This window comes from Apiospora marii (genome assembly GCF_038362585.1).
Source record: "Apiospora marii strain CBS 49790 chromosome Unknown utg000002l_segment0_segment0, whole genome shotgun sequence".
NCBI classification, from domain to species: Eukaryota; Fungi; Ascomycota; class Sordariomycetes; order Amphisphaeriales; family Apiosporaceae; genus Apiospora; species Apiospora marii.
The window spans coordinates 3,578,779-3,595,460 of NW_027117373.1; the positions used below are offsets into that span (position 1 = coordinate 3,578,779).

The 16,682-nt window shown below is 53.9% G+C and overlaps 7 protein-coding genes across 7 annotated transcripts; 3 read left to right on the forward strand and 4 right to left on the reverse strand.

Annotated features, from left to right (window-relative positions):
- Window positions 1-485: 485 nt before the first annotated feature.
- On the forward strand, window positions 486-1,343 carry PG985_002806 (uncharacterized protein; the record flags this gene model as incomplete). Its single annotated transcript, XM_066822575.1, has 2 exons — window positions 486-604; window positions 659-1,343. The coding sequence occupies 2 exons, from the start codon at window positions 486-488 to the stop codon at window positions 1,341-1,343; spliced, it is 804 nt and encodes a 267-aa protein (XP_066690007.1).
- Window positions 1,333-2,377, reverse strand: PG985_002807 (uncharacterized protein; the record flags this gene model as incomplete). The annotated part of the gene is made up of 2 exons (XM_066822576.1): window positions 1,333-1,338; window positions 1,745-2,377. The coding sequence occupies 2 exons, from the start codon at window positions 2,375-2,377 to the stop codon at window positions 1,333-1,335; spliced, it is 639 nt and encodes a 212-aa protein (XP_066690008.1).
- A 521-nt stretch (window positions 2,378-2,898) lies between these two features.
- PG985_002808 (uncharacterized protein) lies at window positions 2,899-4,037 on the reverse strand (the record flags this gene model as incomplete). The annotated part of the gene is made up of 4 exons (XM_066822577.1): window positions 2,899-2,975; window positions 3,049-3,444; window positions 3,727-3,739; window positions 3,837-4,037. The coding sequence occupies 4 exons, from the start codon at window positions 4,035-4,037 to the stop codon at window positions 2,899-2,901; spliced, it is 687 nt and encodes a 228-aa protein (XP_066690009.1).
- A 3,215-nt stretch (window positions 4,038-7,252) lies between these two features.
- On the forward strand, window positions 7,253-8,836 carry PG985_002809 (uncharacterized protein; the record flags this gene model as incomplete). Its single annotated transcript, XM_066822578.1, has 4 exons — window positions 7,253-7,480; window positions 7,809-8,153; window positions 8,223-8,263; window positions 8,326-8,836. 4 exons carry the CDS (start codon window positions 7,253-7,255, stop codon window positions 8,834-8,836), a joined length of 1,125 nt encoding a protein of 374 aa, XP_066690010.1.
- A 1,530-nt stretch (window positions 8,837-10,366) lies between these two features.
- PG985_002810 (uncharacterized protein) lies at window positions 10,367-10,981 on the reverse strand (the record flags this gene model as incomplete). Its single annotated transcript, XM_066822579.1, has 1 exon — window positions 10,367-10,981. One exon carries the CDS (start codon window positions 10,979-10,981, stop codon window positions 10,367-10,369), a length of 615 nt encoding a protein of 204 aa, XP_066690011.1.
- Window positions 10,982-12,812: 1,831 nt separating this feature from the next.
- Window positions 12,813-13,320, forward strand: PG985_002811 (Sm-like ribonucleoprotein; the record flags this gene model as incomplete). The annotated part of the gene is made up of 3 exons (XM_066822580.1): window positions 12,813-12,837; window positions 12,952-13,028; window positions 13,123-13,320. The coding sequence occupies 3 exons, from the start codon at window positions 12,813-12,815 to the stop codon at window positions 13,318-13,320; spliced, it is 300 nt and encodes a 99-aa protein (XP_066690012.1).
- Window positions 13,321-13,640: 320 nt separating this feature from the next.
- PG985_002812 (uncharacterized protein) lies at window positions 13,641-15,150 on the reverse strand (the record flags this gene model as incomplete). Its single annotated transcript, XM_066822581.1, has 4 exons — window positions 13,641-14,603; window positions 14,661-14,695; window positions 14,758-15,030; window positions 15,111-15,150. 4 exons carry the CDS (start codon window positions 15,148-15,150, stop codon window positions 13,641-13,643), a joined length of 1,311 nt encoding a protein of 436 aa, XP_066690013.1.
- Window positions 15,151-16,682: the final 1,532 nt, after the last annotated feature.

The following is a 16,682-nucleotide window of genomic DNA, read 5'->3' on the forward strand; positions in this document are numbered from 1 at the left end:
CGCATGGATGTTGCGAGGTATTGACGAAGGCGAAGGGTCCTACAATCTTTACCCATCGTATGAGTCGACGGCTATTCAGAGGGTTTGCGGTATGGTTATGGATCCGGAGAGGAGCTGTAATGTTTTTGAAGCGGTACTCCTTGGTGTTCTACAGCTGGCGTCTACGAAATAGTATTATTCACCTTACCTACCTGAGGTAATACTTGTTCCGATCACTGCCTTTGATCTTGAATCAAATGAACGGCCTAGTTCCCTCGCGCCTGCCGAATCTGTGTAAATAGGTTATGTACCTTCCGGCAGGCACAGGGGAGGAAAAGGGAAGGAGCAATTCTCGGTCTCAACTCACTCTCGAAACCATTGGCTTGACTTTCAATTCTTTCTCAACCGATACACCTTGCAAGCATCATCCAACATCCATCGTTTGGTACTATTCATCGTCTCTTTGGCACATTTTTGGCATCAAATCAGCATACATTTGGCTCGAGATGGGCGACCTCACGGCAGTCACATCAACTACCGATACGAGGAGTGTACTGGCTCAGTTCGGACTTCCCAATAACCTTAACCTGCTTCAGTGTCTGCAAGATCACTATGACTCGGACCCGTAAGTGAATCCGGAGACCAAGAGGCCCAGCACTGACCCAGGCACACATCACAGGTTCCTCTTCGTACTGGAAGCAGCTGGCAGACGCTTCCTCATGCCCCGCAAAGTCACTTGCTGGCATTCCGTCTACCTAAACGTTGAGCTCAGACGTAGCGATGTTGGTACCGACGAAGCTCCCATAGTCCGCCTAGAGTGGCCACCCCATATCCCCATATCGATCCTCGAGTGGTTTGTCAAGATTATCTACCGGCTGCATCCCAAGCGCTACCAAGCCTTGGACACAGACGAAATCTTTGGCCGTAGCGATACCCAGATCGAGCGCGTCGCGGAACTTTATGATCTAAATTATATCGGTGTATGGTTCAAATGTGACCTGATCCTTCACTCGGGGTCGCACGCCCTTGGGAAGATTCTGCACCAGCTCCAAGTCCCGCAAGATACAAATGCTCAACTGCAGTGGGCAGTCGCGCAGTTCAGTGTGGCATACGATTTGTGGTCGAGTGATGCCGTCGCCAGAGCCGATATTCTAGATGCCTTTTTCAGGCTTGTCGACGTCGACCGCGCCATCGACCCTGGCCAATCGGCCATTGACGACACCTTTCGAGAGGTAGTCGTTGCCCATTGGGAGGAATTGAATAAGAAATTGGGAGCAGAATCTGGCAATTCGGAGACCGCCCAAGGCTCTGAAACAGGGGGACCGGCGGCACCAGACAAGACCTACTGGAGTGTCATGTCTTGATGATTGAGGAACAAAGTTTTTGCAATAGAGAATTCGAAGACGTTGGTGAACTAGATTTATATTTCCTTTCTCCAGTGACAGGCAGCATCCCGAGACAGAAGTGACATCAAATAGACACCGGAATAACCAGGTTAATTGCCTATGCTTAAAGCACTCAACTAGAATAATCAGTAGTAATAACAACCGAGGTATATAGAGTATTCAATTACGCGAGTGTAATAATTGCCTGATTACTCCTATACCACTATTATATCACACCATCATTGTATCTAGATACCATATTGCCAGCTGTCGGGAGAAGTCTGGCTGTTTGGTTAGTCCGGTGTCTTGTTGATGTCCCCTACTGCCCGAGGGACGATTAACTCGGTCTCGCGCGGTAGTAACCCCCTATCGACCAGCACCTCGTCCTTTATTGCGCCGCCCGACCCATCTTCCTCGTCCAACACCCTCTTGAGCTCTCGTGCCCTTTCCGTCACATCCTCGATGCTCGTGATCCACTCATTGACCCACTGCGACTGCAACGCGGCCGGCACGCCGATCTGGATGCTCCGGTACCCCAGCTTCTCGAGCCGGGCCGAGCGCTCTGGGTCCCATTGGATCCTGACCTCCTCTTCCGCGGCGGTCTCCATCGATCCCGCTTCTCCTTTACTACCGTCGCCATCATCGCGGGCTCCATTCACAGCGACCGCGGCAGCAGCACTACGATGGGCATCATGACTGAGCACCCCTCTCCGGAGCAGCTCCAGGAAATGCTCCCGCCGCATCCGCAGCGCCAGGATGCGCGCCTGGTTCGGGTCCTTGTAGGAGTAGCCCGCCCGGTACATCATCCAGCACCAGCTGGGCTTGATCCAGGTGCGCGTCGTGCGGAAGCGGGGCGAGGCGTCGAGCCGCTGCCGGGCCACGGCCTGCGACGCGATCTCGGCGTTGTAGGCCTGGTACACCGTGACGGTGTCGGCGTCGTCGTCCTGCAGGGCGCGGATCTGGCGGTAGGGCGTCGGTAGTGCTTGAGGGGAAGTTGGTGGAGGAGGCGGCATCTTGGATTTGGGCGTTACTCGTTTTCTTTGGGGTCAATGCTGTTATTTGAGGGCTTGGTGTTCTTTCTTTCAAGCGTTCAGATCCAGTTCCCAATTTGTAGCCGTACCAAAACTCTGGGCATGGTTATATACTTCATGCTTTAGTTAGCGATCTCAGTCCCCGTTAGCCAAAGCTCGCCGATTGAGTCACGCCAGCTAGTGCGGCTGGCGAACTGCCCTCAGCTCCTCCCAACGGCTAGATTCGCGGATGTTAAGTAGACAACACCACCATCACTTCGCCAGAAAGAAAAATGAAGGAGAAATTCTTGCCTGCTTAATTAATCTCCATCATCAAAAGAATAATAATAAGTAGTGGTATCAAAAGAAAAGTAATTTCAGTGAAGCAAGCGCCCGCAGTAACCTTGCTCCTCGAACGCTGAAACCTGGCTTGAGGATGGCATGATGATCAAGCCGCTGTCCTGCAGCTCCACGGGGAAACGGGAACCTGCCACATTAAACCAGCCTGTTTCTCCTTTCAAACATTACACCTCCGCTACCTCTGGGCCCTTCCCCTTCTTGGCCGATTTGTTGTTTTTCCGGTGGTTTATGATGGCCATGGCTGTTCAGCGCGTCAGTAACTATAGTACCCGGAAACAAGAACATTGGGGGTACGTAGACAAAGGTGAACTCACTCGTGGCAATAAGGGTGATGATGAAGAGTACCCATATCACGGCCCCCAATCCGGCGTCAACGCAGATGGCGATCTTGGCCGCCTGGATCGTGGAACGTGCCGTCGCCGCCGCCGAAGCAGCCGCCGCGCCTGCTCCAGCGCCCCCGCCAGGTACACCACCCGCGCCTGCGCCGACGCCATTACAGCCTGGCCCACGACCGTCCGGCCCGCAATCGGGCGGTGGCGGCGGAGGAGCAGGTTGGCCCGCCCCGATGCCCACCTGCCTCCCGGTGAGAACATAGTAGTAGCCCGCGCGCGCGACGTTGAGGGCCGACGCGAGGCTCGCCAGCGAGGCCCACGTCGCCAGCCAGAAGATGTTGGTGAGGCCCTCAATGACTCTGGTGAGAAAGGGGATCGCTGATATTAGCACTAGTACCAACCACGAAGAGAAGATGGGGCCGGGGTGCGGGTGCGGGTGCCTCCGTGGAGGACGGGAGGCCTGTTTGACACTTACATATGGGCGATCCAATGATATAGAACCGGGTAGAAGAGGATCGACACTGCTAGCCAGATAAAGTAGACCACGGTCCAGGAAAAGACGAAGAATGATAATCCTGCGAGTTGGTCAGCATCATCACAGTTCCCCGGGGAAGACCTGCCTTGGCAATGTATGCCGGTGGCAGGAGAAGGGATACGTACCGAATACTGGGAGCTACAGTTTGAAGAAAAGGGGGGAGACGTCACATTAGCACAAGTTCCTCCCGAAAAGGATTTGCTATCCGCGACCCAAATGCTTTCTCCACACTTACATTTCCCATGTTCAGCGTGAAAGCTGCAAAGGCCGCCAGGACCAGAAACACCACCGCGATGACGAGTTGTACGATTCGCACGATAAACACCTTCTTGCTCATGGCCGGCACGTGCGTGCGGTCGTCGCCGTTCTTGATGTGGTTCGCCCACACGTTCCGGTCATTAGCCGTCGTCGGCCCGCTCGTGACGTTCGACGCCATCGTGCCTATTCCCTTCGACTTCCGCCGGTTCTTCCACGACGGTTTGGGCGCTTCGTTCAATTGGTCTAGGCTCCCGAATGAAGCCTCGCTGAAGTGTGACTTTGCGCTTCCCTTCATTGGCTTCTTCTCCTTCTTCCTCTTCCTCTGTTGGACACTCGGTGTCCTTTTGGCTCTAGGCTTCGGGAAACAGGTGTGATGTAATAGATTCGCCTTTTCCCCCTCGATCTAGTGGTAGCCGTTTGGTTCGTGTTTGAAGGGTTGGGTTCGGACGAAGTAGTCGTCGCCTCGGGCAATAATATGTCCTTTCCTTCTTTCCTTGTCTTCTACCAGCGGAACCCGAGCTTGTGTATGATGGTGTTCTTCTTGCCTTGGAATCGCAGGTTCCACTGTGTGCTTTCTTCCTTCTTTGCTGCTTCTTGTTCGTCAATCCGGCCGTATCGTCGCGTACTTCTGGTAATCGAGCTGAAGGAATACATTGATGCCAAGCTTTCTTCTCCAGGGCGGGATACTCGTCCCTTTATCAGGTACCTGGCAAAAGAGAGGAAGAAAAGAGAAAACAAAACGGTTGCATCCAACAGGCATAACGGAGCCTGATTATGATCGGGCCCAAGGGCATGAAGCTGTAATTACAGGCTCTATTGGCCTGTCTGCATGAACGGCCGGTTACGATCGTCTCAGATGGTTCGCGGTAACGCACGCCGGTTTCAGACATGCGCAACTCCCAGGCCGGCACCCCACATTACCTCGTCCCTGTTCTAGATCGTCTCATCCATACGTTCGTCGTGAACTGGGGTTTTCGCAAACTGCTAAGATCAAAAATTAGAATGCAAACCTGTTTGTTTTGATGCGCATACTGTCCTCGCGCCTTTTGGGAGAATGCCACGTGGTTCTGTGTGATAGACGAGGACCTTATCACCAGTCCGGCAGATGTGAAATTGGGCTATAGTTGCCAAAACTATCGTGAGAACATGGCTTGAGAGTCGATGGGCGATCCTTGGCAGCATTGTACGAGACCCTGCATTTCTGGCTAATATGAGCCCACGAAGTCTTTTGTGGCGTTTTTCCCCATCTGCCCCTGGAGCTCCAAGCAGCTAGCAAGTGGCACCCAGCCATCCTCTGATAGGCGTATAATCAAGGGGTATCGCGAAGCAGACCGTCGCCTCTCTCCATTGACCCCGAGGCTAATTAATGAGCCGTCGGGTGGATACTTGCCTACTCTATCTCTTCAGCCTCTCCGCCAGCCGGCACCTGACATGATACCACACGTCCGCCCCCATATATGCGCATACCGCTATGCTCTATATGTGACTCGGGTTTGCGGCGCCCGAATGATTCGGGATGCCCCTATTAACGTTGAATCCAGTCAGGTGCGTGGTCGATCACCATATCTTATCTTCGCCATGTGTTTCGTTTCTTTCAAGTTACGTCAGAGTTGTTAAGAAGTCGCCCATTGGGGGAATAATAGTACGTGAGGTGGGACAAAGGGTCCTGCAAGCGTTTGTTTCGACGTGCATGCGGTATGGCGTAGTGCCCGCCGCTAAGGGCTGCAAGCGCCGGCAGCCTCCTCGGCATCACATTCTCCAAATTCGAAATTCCATCCAGGAGTTCCGTCATCAAAGGGCATTGCCGTGAAGGATCACGATGGCGGCACGGGGCGCCTTATAGCATTTGCGTCTGGAAGTGAACTGACGAGACGCCTTGGCGTGGTTGGGGGTGATTTTGCTGCTCTCCGACTCTCCGACTCTCCGACTGAATCGTCACCGCACGGCATCCACGAGAAGTGCTAGAGGGATGGGCAAAAGGATCATCAGGATCGTCAACGCGACAACAGCAAGTGCATGACCCGGACCTGGGGGTGCCGGAAGCAGTTCGCAGGCCCTACTCGAGTTAGCAGAACTACAGACACTGACACCGAGGCCATGGATGGGAATTGCATCATGCCGTTCGTCCCTCAGACGTTCAAACGGCTCAACGGCGTTCCCAAGTTGGCGCCGGCAAGTGCCGCCGCGCTTGGGGAATTGACACAAGGGCGAACCCGTGGGGCGAGGATGATATCATTCCGTCTCTTCCAAAACTCGTCGCGAGTCCATGGTTGTTTAGATTGATCCGATGATGGCTGTAGGGTCTCAGTATTGGATGCAGGAAGAATCGATATTGGAAATATGGTCGGCCTGATGACGGCGAATGTTGGAGCGAGACTCGTGGAAATGTTCGCGGTCGAGGAAAAGTTAAGACAAGAAAGTGGCAAGGGCGAAAGCAGAGCCGTCGCACGACCAGAGAGATCTGGTGCGCCGGTTTTGCTGCTTATCGTTTTTACAAGCCGTCGGCTCGTGTTGCTTGTGGTCTCATACTGCGAAGTCAAAAAGTGACAGGTGAAGGCTAAGCCAGGAGGGAATGATCCGAAAGGTCCGTCAAGGCTGCAGCTTCATGACTCGGCAGCGGCGCCCCCAATGACGTACCGCCGGCCAACAAAAACATTTTGGAGTTGCAGCTCGGGTCTAGGCCGGGAGGCAAGAGAAAACAGAAAACAGACCCCCGGATTGCCCGCTCGCAAGCCCTGCATGCTGCATGTAATGTTACTGCTAGCAACCAGTAGTTGGAGGCCAAGACCGGGAGGTCGAACTCTATGTTCTAGGCTCTGTCACTCTGGTCTTATCTCTGTGTCTGATTGTTTGACAGTCCCCGGCCGAGTCCACGGTCGAGTCTTGCATGTGCGACTGGGAGCCTCCGCTTTACATCATAATTCTCGCTTCCGCAATAGGCCCCCTCACTGGCACCCTTGAAAGTCTATTTGCTCGACAAGGGCATCTGATCGGTTCGTGTTTCCAGATGAGGTTTGGCGCCGCCGTCCTGTCTTGAAAGGTCCAAGCTGGAAAGAAACTTAATAATATGGATGGCCTGCTACGTACCACCACGTTGATGTATGGAATCCCACCTCACGATGTGTCGGCGGTTGATTCTCGTTTCGCTATACATAGAGCCTCGACCGGCTTCAACTTCTGCTATTAGGGAGCCTTCTCCTGGACCCCAGCATCCCCGCGGACAACAGTAAATAACGGCATTTACCCGTAGCAACAGTTACGCCCCAACATCGTCAGCCACTGCACTCCTTGCAGGCGCAAGCAGGCTTTTGTTCCGACCGGCTAGCCCGGCAACAGACGGCCGGACGGAACGGACGCGTATTTTGGACCAACAGATATGTAACACCGCTGTACATGGCCTCGCCAGGGTTTTTGGTGCCCCCGTGGTACCGCTCCGGCGCGCCTCAGGCAGGCGACATGGAGCTCTGCAGCATCATCTGGGGAGCCTCCATGGCGTGCGCCGTTTTTACCGCCTCCAAGGCGGGCCACCAGACGTGGATCGTGTGCAAGAGGAAGAAGCGCCTCAACGCCTACGTTGCCATGATCTGGGCCGAGTGGATCTCCAGTGTCACCATCTCCATTGTCTGCTGGTTGTTCCTCAAGGGAAGGATCAACCCGAGGTCAGTACCCAGTGATTCTTCCTTCATCGCCACCCCTAGGAGTTTTGGAATGTAGACTGACACTTGGTTGTTCTCAGCTTCTGGTTGTTCTTTGGCATATGTAGGTTTCACGACAGGGGAGGCGGGATCGTATGTGAAGAAGTAACGGGCGTGGCTGACCTCGGCATATCATGTTGATCAGTGTGTCTATGGACGATACAGGCAAGTTTGCTTCCTTCCTCCGCTGTTTACCCGCCGAGCGGCACGTGGTGAATACCTCCCTTGGCTAACACACGAAACCAAACGAACAGATGCAATGTATCCTCCAGATCATCCTCAACCGCGTCTCCATTCTGACCCTGGACCGGCGGCGGGCGAAGCAGCTGCAACTTGCCACCTTTGCCGCCATCACCATGATCAACATCAGCGTCTTCTGCATCTGGATTCCGGCCCAGCTGCAGATCTCCAACAGCTACACCCGCCTGAACGACATTTGGGACCGCACCGAAAAGGCCGTCTTCGCCACCATCGACGCCAGCCTCAACGCCTATTTCCTCTGGGTCGTCCGCACCAAACTCATCTCGAATGGCCTGGTCAAGTACTGGGCCCTCTTCCGCTACAATATCGCCATGGTCTGCGTCTCGGTGTCGTTGGATGTGAGTAAAAAGACACTACTTCTTACTAAAACCAAGAGAGAAAGGTTATGGTTACTTACACATACATAGTTGATACTGATCGGCTCCATGTCACTCCCCAGCGGTCTCATGTAAGCACCATACTACTCCCGGACCCATGTCCTTTCTGGCTGCTGACATGCCACTGTTTTAGCTACATACAGTTCCACCCCTTGACCTATCTCATCAAACTTCACATCGAGCTGAACCTAGCCGAGCTGATCGGCAAGGTTGTGCAAGCTACCAACCCCCTCAACATAACCGACCTCGAGTCGGCCACGACGGCATGCGACCCGCAAACGCCTCCCCCGCCGTCGTGCCGCACCGGCGCCTTGGGCGGCCTGAAACGGCCCCGGCCCACGCGCTCGCTCAGCGGCCTGGACTCGCTCGACATCCTCGAGATCGACCTCGGGCGGATGCCGATGCCCCACCACCACGGCTTACTGACAGGGATCCAAGAAAGGCCACCCGTGGGGAGCGGGCACAGGCAGTCGGACGCCACCGCGGTGGCCGAGGGATCGACGGAGATGGTGAAAATACCCACTCCTGATTCGGAAGAGGCGCCGTCGTCGCCCGGCGGTGGCAGCGAGGACAAGCCATCCCCTTCGACGACACGGATAACGTGGGAGGATAGAGTGAGCGTTAGAAGCGACCCGATCACTTGACTGAACGGTGGGGGTTTTGCTATAGAGCTGCATATTCATATAAGCATAAGCGAATCATTGCATTGTACTTATATATAGACAAAATAATATCCAGGGACCAAAACGGACTCGGGGATGTCCTTGGCAATAGCAAGGGGATCCATCTGCCGGCGAGGGTAGGGAACTACGTGCTGTTTACCCTGTCTTTTTGGGTAGCTTGGAAGGCAGAATGGCAAAGGTACCCCTTTGCACTGCAATGGAGGACGACGAGGACAAAGAACACGATAATGGTGGAATATCCATCTTACCTTCTTCTGTCTCGTCATCGTCTTCGATCTTCCCAGCGTTCTCCCGCTGCTGCTGCTGCTGCTGCTGCTCCTCCACCGCCACCGCTAACGGTGCAGAACGGCGCAGGCGACGACCCTGCAGCCCCCACACTCTCAGTCGCTTATTACCATGATAGGCACTCACGCCGAGCCCGTATAGAGCGAACATCGCCGCACCCCAAACGAGTATGGCCGTAATTAAGGCGAGCAGACAGAGCAGACCGAGCGAAGGGTACAACAGCGCGGCACCGAGGAAATGGAGGATCGATTCTTCCACAGTGGGCGGAATTTCGCCATGATAGTTGCCTGACGGAGTGAAGGGGCCGGCCCTGGTTATGACGGCTGCTGCTGGTGATGAGGGTAGGCCATGAGCCAACGAAAAAGAGGGTCTGACAGCCGCCGTTGCCGGCGGCATTAGACAATCGTCCATCGAAGAGCTGATGATGGACGTTGTGGGTGTTGAATATTCGCCTATCGAAGAGGCGATGGTGTCTATCGGTACCAGACCACCGCCCGTCCACGAGATGGTGATGGTAACTGGTGGCGGAGTAGGCTGGTCATCACCATGATGAACCGTTGTCTGTGACGATTGGTGTGTGATAAAAACAAATTACTAAATACAAATGAGAGATTATGAACGTGGGAAGTGCTGGGGTCATATTAGCAGGATTGAATGTACGTTCGCGAAAGTTCAAATGAACGCAAGAGATGTATTCCCTTCGTCATTCCCGGTATACGAGGCGCAATTATCTGGTGGAAGATGACGAACCCCCAGGTCTAGGACACCCCTTGAGAGCAGATGCGACTTTGCCTCGCAAGGGCTAATTGAAGCATCTTTACAGGGTTGTGAAATCCATCACGGGTATTTATATGAGAGAGTAGGCAAGACTGGGTCAGTCCAGTGACAATTGGGTGGGAACCATTGCTTTGGTTCTTATGTATTGGTGGTACCTCGCTAGGTCACAGTATCATAACACAACGCTCATGGATATCATACAAGAGGTCCGGAGAAATATGTACATTGAGAAGAAGAGGAATCCCGCGAATTGGCAATGTGTAACGATGACACTGCTCAAGCCAACGAGCTTCAGTAGATGGGGGGGGGGGCAGTCCTGGTCCAGCTGTGTTCCAAGCCTGGCGTACATGTCAGGCATGTGTCCGACAATGACTCGAGATGTCTTCAGGCCACAAAACTGACCGGCTTTTTTCTATCGTTGCCAGGTTTTTAGAGGTTGAAGGCCTTCTTGGCGCGCTGCCAGTAGGCATTGCGTGCGTCGGTGAGTTCAACGTTGACACACTTCATGTATTCACCAAAGCCGTGATCGTTGCCAACGGCCAGCGCATCTCGGACGTCCTGGTGGCACTGGGTGGTAAAGTACCAGGCGGCCGAGCCGAAGTTGTACTTGTCGTCGGTGATCATGGCCAGAAGCTCGTTCTTCTGGGCGTCGGGGCTGTTCTCGGTGAAGCTGGAGGCCTTCGACTTGATGGCGGGGATGGACTGGGCGTATTGGAGGTTGTAGTTGTACATCTGCATGTTGGCGGTACCCTGGCCGGGGCGGCCAGGCGAGACGTTGTGCTTGTACTTGAACTGATCACTCTCGAAGGCCATGAGGGCGAGGATTCCGGCGATCTGGCCCGCGGCGTAGATCTTGTAGTCCTGGAAGGCCTGGATCATGAAAGGAGCGGCCTGCGCGGCGGTGCGGCAGTCTGCGGAGCCGTCACAAGTCTTGGAGTCGGGCGCAATCGCGGCGATGGCATCGGCGGCGGCTCCGCGACGCTCAATGGGGCTGGCCATGGCGAGGCCAGCGAGGAGGAGGGAAGTGGCGTAAGTGAATTGCATGGTGAAGATGGATGGGAGACTAGCTCTGTGTGTAGAAAAATATGTGGTGATTGAAGATGGCAGAGGTCAGATCGTCTCAGACGATCTATGTAAATCCTTTTTGTTCGATATGCTCGAATAAGTAATCCCGCAATTCGGTTGCTTCCTGTGGCGGACTGAAGGTCTTAATACCTCGAGTAGGTGGTCAAAGAGGAGTGAACAACGAGCGGTATGGTGCAACAGTCAAAGAATTCGATTGTAAGGGTGGGCACGCGACAGGTTCAAGTAATGAACAATGGACGAGGCTCTAGACCGAGTGAATGAATGAACAGAGGTTGGAGAAAAAGAAGGGCAGTTGATGAGGAGCAGATGAGTTTGTGAGAGACACAAGTGAACAACAACGGGAGTCCGATGTTAGTGGCGGCGCTGGCCTTTCCTTTTGTACATATTTCCTGCCGCCTGACTCGAAGGGCGCTTGCCTTTCTGACTTACCACATGCAAGGAGCAACTAGTACAGTACACTTACACACGAGATTCAGGTACCTGACCCCTAATGACCCATGGCGACGGATCCAGGCCAACCTTTGGAGGCGAACGAGAGGCAAAGGATCGATTAGCTTCGGGCTATATGAACCGGGATCTGCAGGAGTTGCATTGTGATAGCTCCCACATCCAGGTCAGGCTCGCAGTCCAGGGGGGGCTCGGGGGCTACTAGGGGGCTACAGGGGGGCTAGAGAGGACACCACTGGGCACCGCTGGGCGGGAAAGCCGCGTGGGGTACAGACAAGCTTTTCGCTTAACCAATTGGGAGCCTCCATGTCGTTTGCCCGCGGCCTGGTGAAACAAAGTGCGGACTCGAAACAAACCTCATCACTCAACGGCCAACCTGATTGATTGGTTTACAAGCCTCCAGCTGCCAGCTGCTCTTTTGGCGAAATCGTACCAGTTCGTTCGACAATATGGCCGTGATTCTCTGCTGCTTTTTTTCTTCTTTTGGCCCGAACTTTAGGCCTACTTGTGCAGGAACCAACGAGCATAATGGGTTGAGATCGGATGGGGTTAGCAAGAGCCGCCCCGAGCGTACCTGGTCCTGGTGGTGATTGCAAGGCGCAGCTGACACAATGTGGAAAACCACCCCTTTGCAAGCAAACATTGGTTGGTGTCAGTTGCCGCGTGCCGAAAGTCCTGAACTCATATTACTGCCATGGCCACATATAGAAATTCCCTTTGGGTTACAATGTATCATGTGTGAGCTGGAGCATTTGCTGGCTCCGTTTATGATGGTCTTACTGGCATGCAAAAGAAATCAATAGTCCAAGAGCCACTGTAGGTAGGCCTTACTATACTTGAGGTGCTATTCTTGTAATTGGTAGTCGTGGGAGGCCTGTTCTCCATTAAATTACTGTGCCGCTTGCGCCTCGCGCCTGCAGCTCTCAAAAGATGTTGACAGAGCCTCAGAGCCGAGCGTGTGCGCCCCCACCAAAAGAAGCTTGGGCCATTCCATCGGGCGGCCGCCTGTTGTGACTTTAGCTCCACTGACAACCAGCCAGGAGGGACGACCATCTTTTTGAGCCTTGCGGATTTTGAGCTTCAGCAAGCATAGCATGAACGAGGCAGCAGGGACCTAGCCAAAGCCGGAAAACCACATTCATTCACAGCACAAAGTACCAGAGGCCCGTTGTACTTTGGACTGCCATCGCCCAAAGCTAGCGTCATACCTTCCCAGTTATCCTGCCCAGTTCAGCTCCTGCGTGGTATCACCTACCTAGCCCGATTACCTCCGCCAATTGCAACGGTGCTGTGCACATACACATACAAACGTGCATGCCATATCGGTAGGATCGCTGTCAACATGTCGCTCGCACCCTATCTCAACAGTAAGTTCAAGCCCCGGGACAAAGTACATTCCTCCGCTTCAGCCTCTGCCTTTCCCCCCAAAATAGTTCGTATACAGACGAGCTTACAGCATGGGAATTCTAACAGCTTGGTAGAGAAAGTATGCGTGATGACGGCCGATTCCCGGATCCTGGTCGGTGAGCTCTCTAGTTACGACACACAAACCAATCTGGTATGTCCCCCAAACCCAGCCCGACCCTTCATCTGCTCCTTCCACATACACGATGTTACAGGATGAGACTAACCCTTGGTGGCCGGCGGAGTAGGTTCTCTTAAAAGCCGTGGAGCGCGTGATCCGCTCGCAAGACGACGACGAAGCCTCGAGCGAAGTTCCCATGGGCGGCCTTTACATTGTGCGCGGCGACAACGTCTGCACCGTCGGACTCGTGGAGGTGGAATTGGACAACAGCATCGACTGGAAAAAGGTCAAGGGCGAGGCCATCGGAGGCATCAAACATATCTAGTGCCAACACTGCCTGGGGAAACCAACATCGCCATCCATCACGATCGATCGGACAATATGACCAGGCATGGGACGAGGGAGGAGAGGAGTCTTCTTGCATATTTAAGGCGTTGAGGAATTGTAATGCCTCTTTCATTTTCTTTTACTTTGGTTGGCGGCTATAGGAATTTGATACCAAACTCCTGGTAGGGGTACGCTCTGCCAAAATGATACCACACAATTTGCGTCTTGCTGACACTTTCTATCCTGGAGACCTGTCTGTTTATCTTTCTAGCCAAGCCAAGGTGCCACACTATTTATGGATCGCTCACGATACACATGTTATATCTTGCCAAAGAGTTGCTGCATCAAGAAGGGCGCGAATGTGTCCGGCCCCGGACTTTCGGCGAACCGGTGCACTCTGTTTCCTCTCCTTGCGCTCAGCCAGCCAAAGTCGTCGCCCGGCACCTCCTCCACATCAACAGCCCCTGAAGCATCCGCAGTAACACCGACGGCGGACGCGTCGCCCGCTCGCTTGCGGCCTCGACGATCGATCAGGTGCATGCCGTGCGTCCACTGCCCGGAAGTCTCCACCCGAATGTCCTCGGGGGCACCGGCCACCGTCTTCCAGCCCGGGTTGTCGTGGGTCAACATGTACCAGATGGTCACGGGGTCGTGCAGCGAGAGGCCCGGCTCGGTCTCGTCGCCGAAGCTGCCCTCGACCTTGCGGAACACGCCGCTCATCATGGTGTTGACCCAGGCGGCGAGCGGGCTGCCCGCCTTGACGTGGGGCGTGATGGTGTCGAAGAAGAAGCCGCGGTTCAGTAGGTGGGGCGTGGTGAGGTCCAGCGGGAACAGGCTCAGCCGCAGCTTCTTGGAGAGCTTCTCGGGGTAGGGGCCCAGGCGGGCAATCTTCTCGGGGACCACGGGCATGGTGGAGGCCGGGGCGGCCGACGTCAGGGCAAAGACGCGGGCGGTGGCGATGGCGTCGGCGTACGTGTTGAACTCGGCCACGGGAGTCACGTTGCCGGGGCACTCGAGGGCGCCGCCCATGACGACGAGCTCCTTGACCCGCAGGAAGGTCTCGGGGTCCTCGGCGGCGGCCATGGCCACGTTGGTCATGGGGCCCACCGCGCAGATGGTGATGGTGCCGGCGGGCTCCTCCTTCAGGATCCGGAGCATCTCCTTGTGCGCCGGCAGCTTGGAGGGCTTGAAGTAGGAGTAGAAGGACGGGTTCTCAGCGGCGCCGGGGACGTCGTCGTGGAAGAGGGCCTTCCATGTATCTGCCGGGTTCAGATGGGGGTGCTGAAATCATAGTGTCAGTTTCAATACAGTATCATTTCAGAAGTATGACCAACGTACCGCTTCATGGACTCCGTGTAACCCGTCCGAGCCATCTGTGCAAGTGTTAATTCTCTGTGTGACATTGAGATAAACTCGAAAGGGTGAATAGACTCACGGAAACCGTCTTCCATCAATATCTCCTCTTCCAAAGCGTGCTCTGGTCCGATAGCCACAATGGGCTTGTAAGCCCTCAGAGCCTCGAAGCCCTGGGGCCGCCCCTGAGACTTGCGCCATTCCATCTCCTTATCGAGCACGTGGAACATGGCCACGACGTTCTTGAGGCAGCTCTTGAGGTTCACGTTGCCATACGTCACGCTAAGCATGACCAGCTCCAGATCTTCCGGAGATGAAGCAAGAGCCAGGAGCATGGCAATCATGTCATCGACACCTGGAGCCACATGGAAATGGTGAGTAATACTGTCGGTTTGTTTTCAGGGGACGCAGCCATCAAAACAAAGAGAGACTTACCAGGATCGGTGTCGAAGATAACCCTCTGCTTAGGCGCCATGATGGACTATGATGTCGATGCTTGGTCGGGCTTCCCAAAAGAGCAAAAACAGCAAATGTGAGGGGCAAGTTTCTATGGCAAGCACGCCCAAAGCAAATGTGGAATGAATTCTATAAGAATGCTACTGTGGAAATAAGAAGCACTCAAGCAGTCATGAACAGTAATGAGTGACTGTCACGACGGTTACTCACGCGAAGTTTGACTGGAAAGCTCAAGGTTGGATTTCGTTGCCTCCTCCGATAGATAAGCAGCAAGCCTCGGCGGCCCAGTTAAAGCACTTGCCTACTCAAGCCCACAGCGCCACCAGTCACCGGCAGAAGGGAACCACAGCTCTTCGGAAGCATTTATGAGTGTACATATACATTTGGATAAGTCGTTAGCTAAATAGCAGCGCTGTCTGCCACTTTTCCTATACTACTTGATGCTTTTCTCAACTGCTGAGATTCTGCATGTTGGAACCGTATTCAATGTTGTTTGTAGATTTAAGGCGGGGCTAGTCTGAATAAATACCCCGCATTCTTATTATAGCGCTGCTCACAGTAATGTTTATTAGAGGTATTCTACCACCTATTTTATGCAGACCTCTTTCTAATGGATGGCGGGAGGGAGGTGCTAGGTCGTGCCACCATGGAAGCGCTGCTGGCTGCAGTCAGCATATCCCCTATTTGCCCCTAATACCGCCACTCTGTATATTACATCTCCAGGTCGGTGGTGCCTTTTGTTTTTACCCATGAGCGAACGATCTTGGTGCTGATCTTGATCACACGGGAATTAAAAGACGTGCATTCAATCCTCAGTTTTCGTGCGAACACCATACATACCTACTCTTTTCGACGCGCAGATACAGATTGTGTATCACTGCAGTACTGACTTGCAGGGTCGGGTCTCCAATGAGCAAGCAAGTACATGTAAGCAGCGAGCCGGCAAGCAACTGTCGGAACCTGAGCCTGCTGCAAACCTCCCACAAACCCATTGAGGTTCATAAAAGCAAAGAAACCAGTGGATATGGGAAACGTCTCGCTTGCATTCCCGTGCAACCTAGAAAAAAAGCATGTCCAGATACCCTGCCTGTGACCTGCCGGTCGTGATGTACAGGTAGCACGATAAACAGGTAGATTGCATGAAAAACTTGTTCACGATGTATTGCAGTAATGTTAAAAAAAGAACAAGTACCGAGCAGCCCATATGTAGGTAATCATTACATCGGATAGTATTGCATACCTACCTTAGCTGATCAGGCGGTTGTTATCGCGCTTGAGCCTTCTTCAGGGTCGAGTTCGTGAGGTCTGGCCCTCGCTTGTCTCGGTCGGTCGGGCCTGGCAGGGCTAATCGACTCCAGGTCGGAGAGTTACCTTACGTGAATTGGAGGCCGGGGTTTTGACTGGAGAATACTCCGTCCGATCCACCTTTCCCAATGGCCACGTTGAGAGTCAAGCAGAGTGCCAAGACTTTGCCATTTACGGCCTCCCCTTCTTACATTCAACCCGATCGAACGAAACAATATTCACTCTACCACCCTGACAATTTTATTC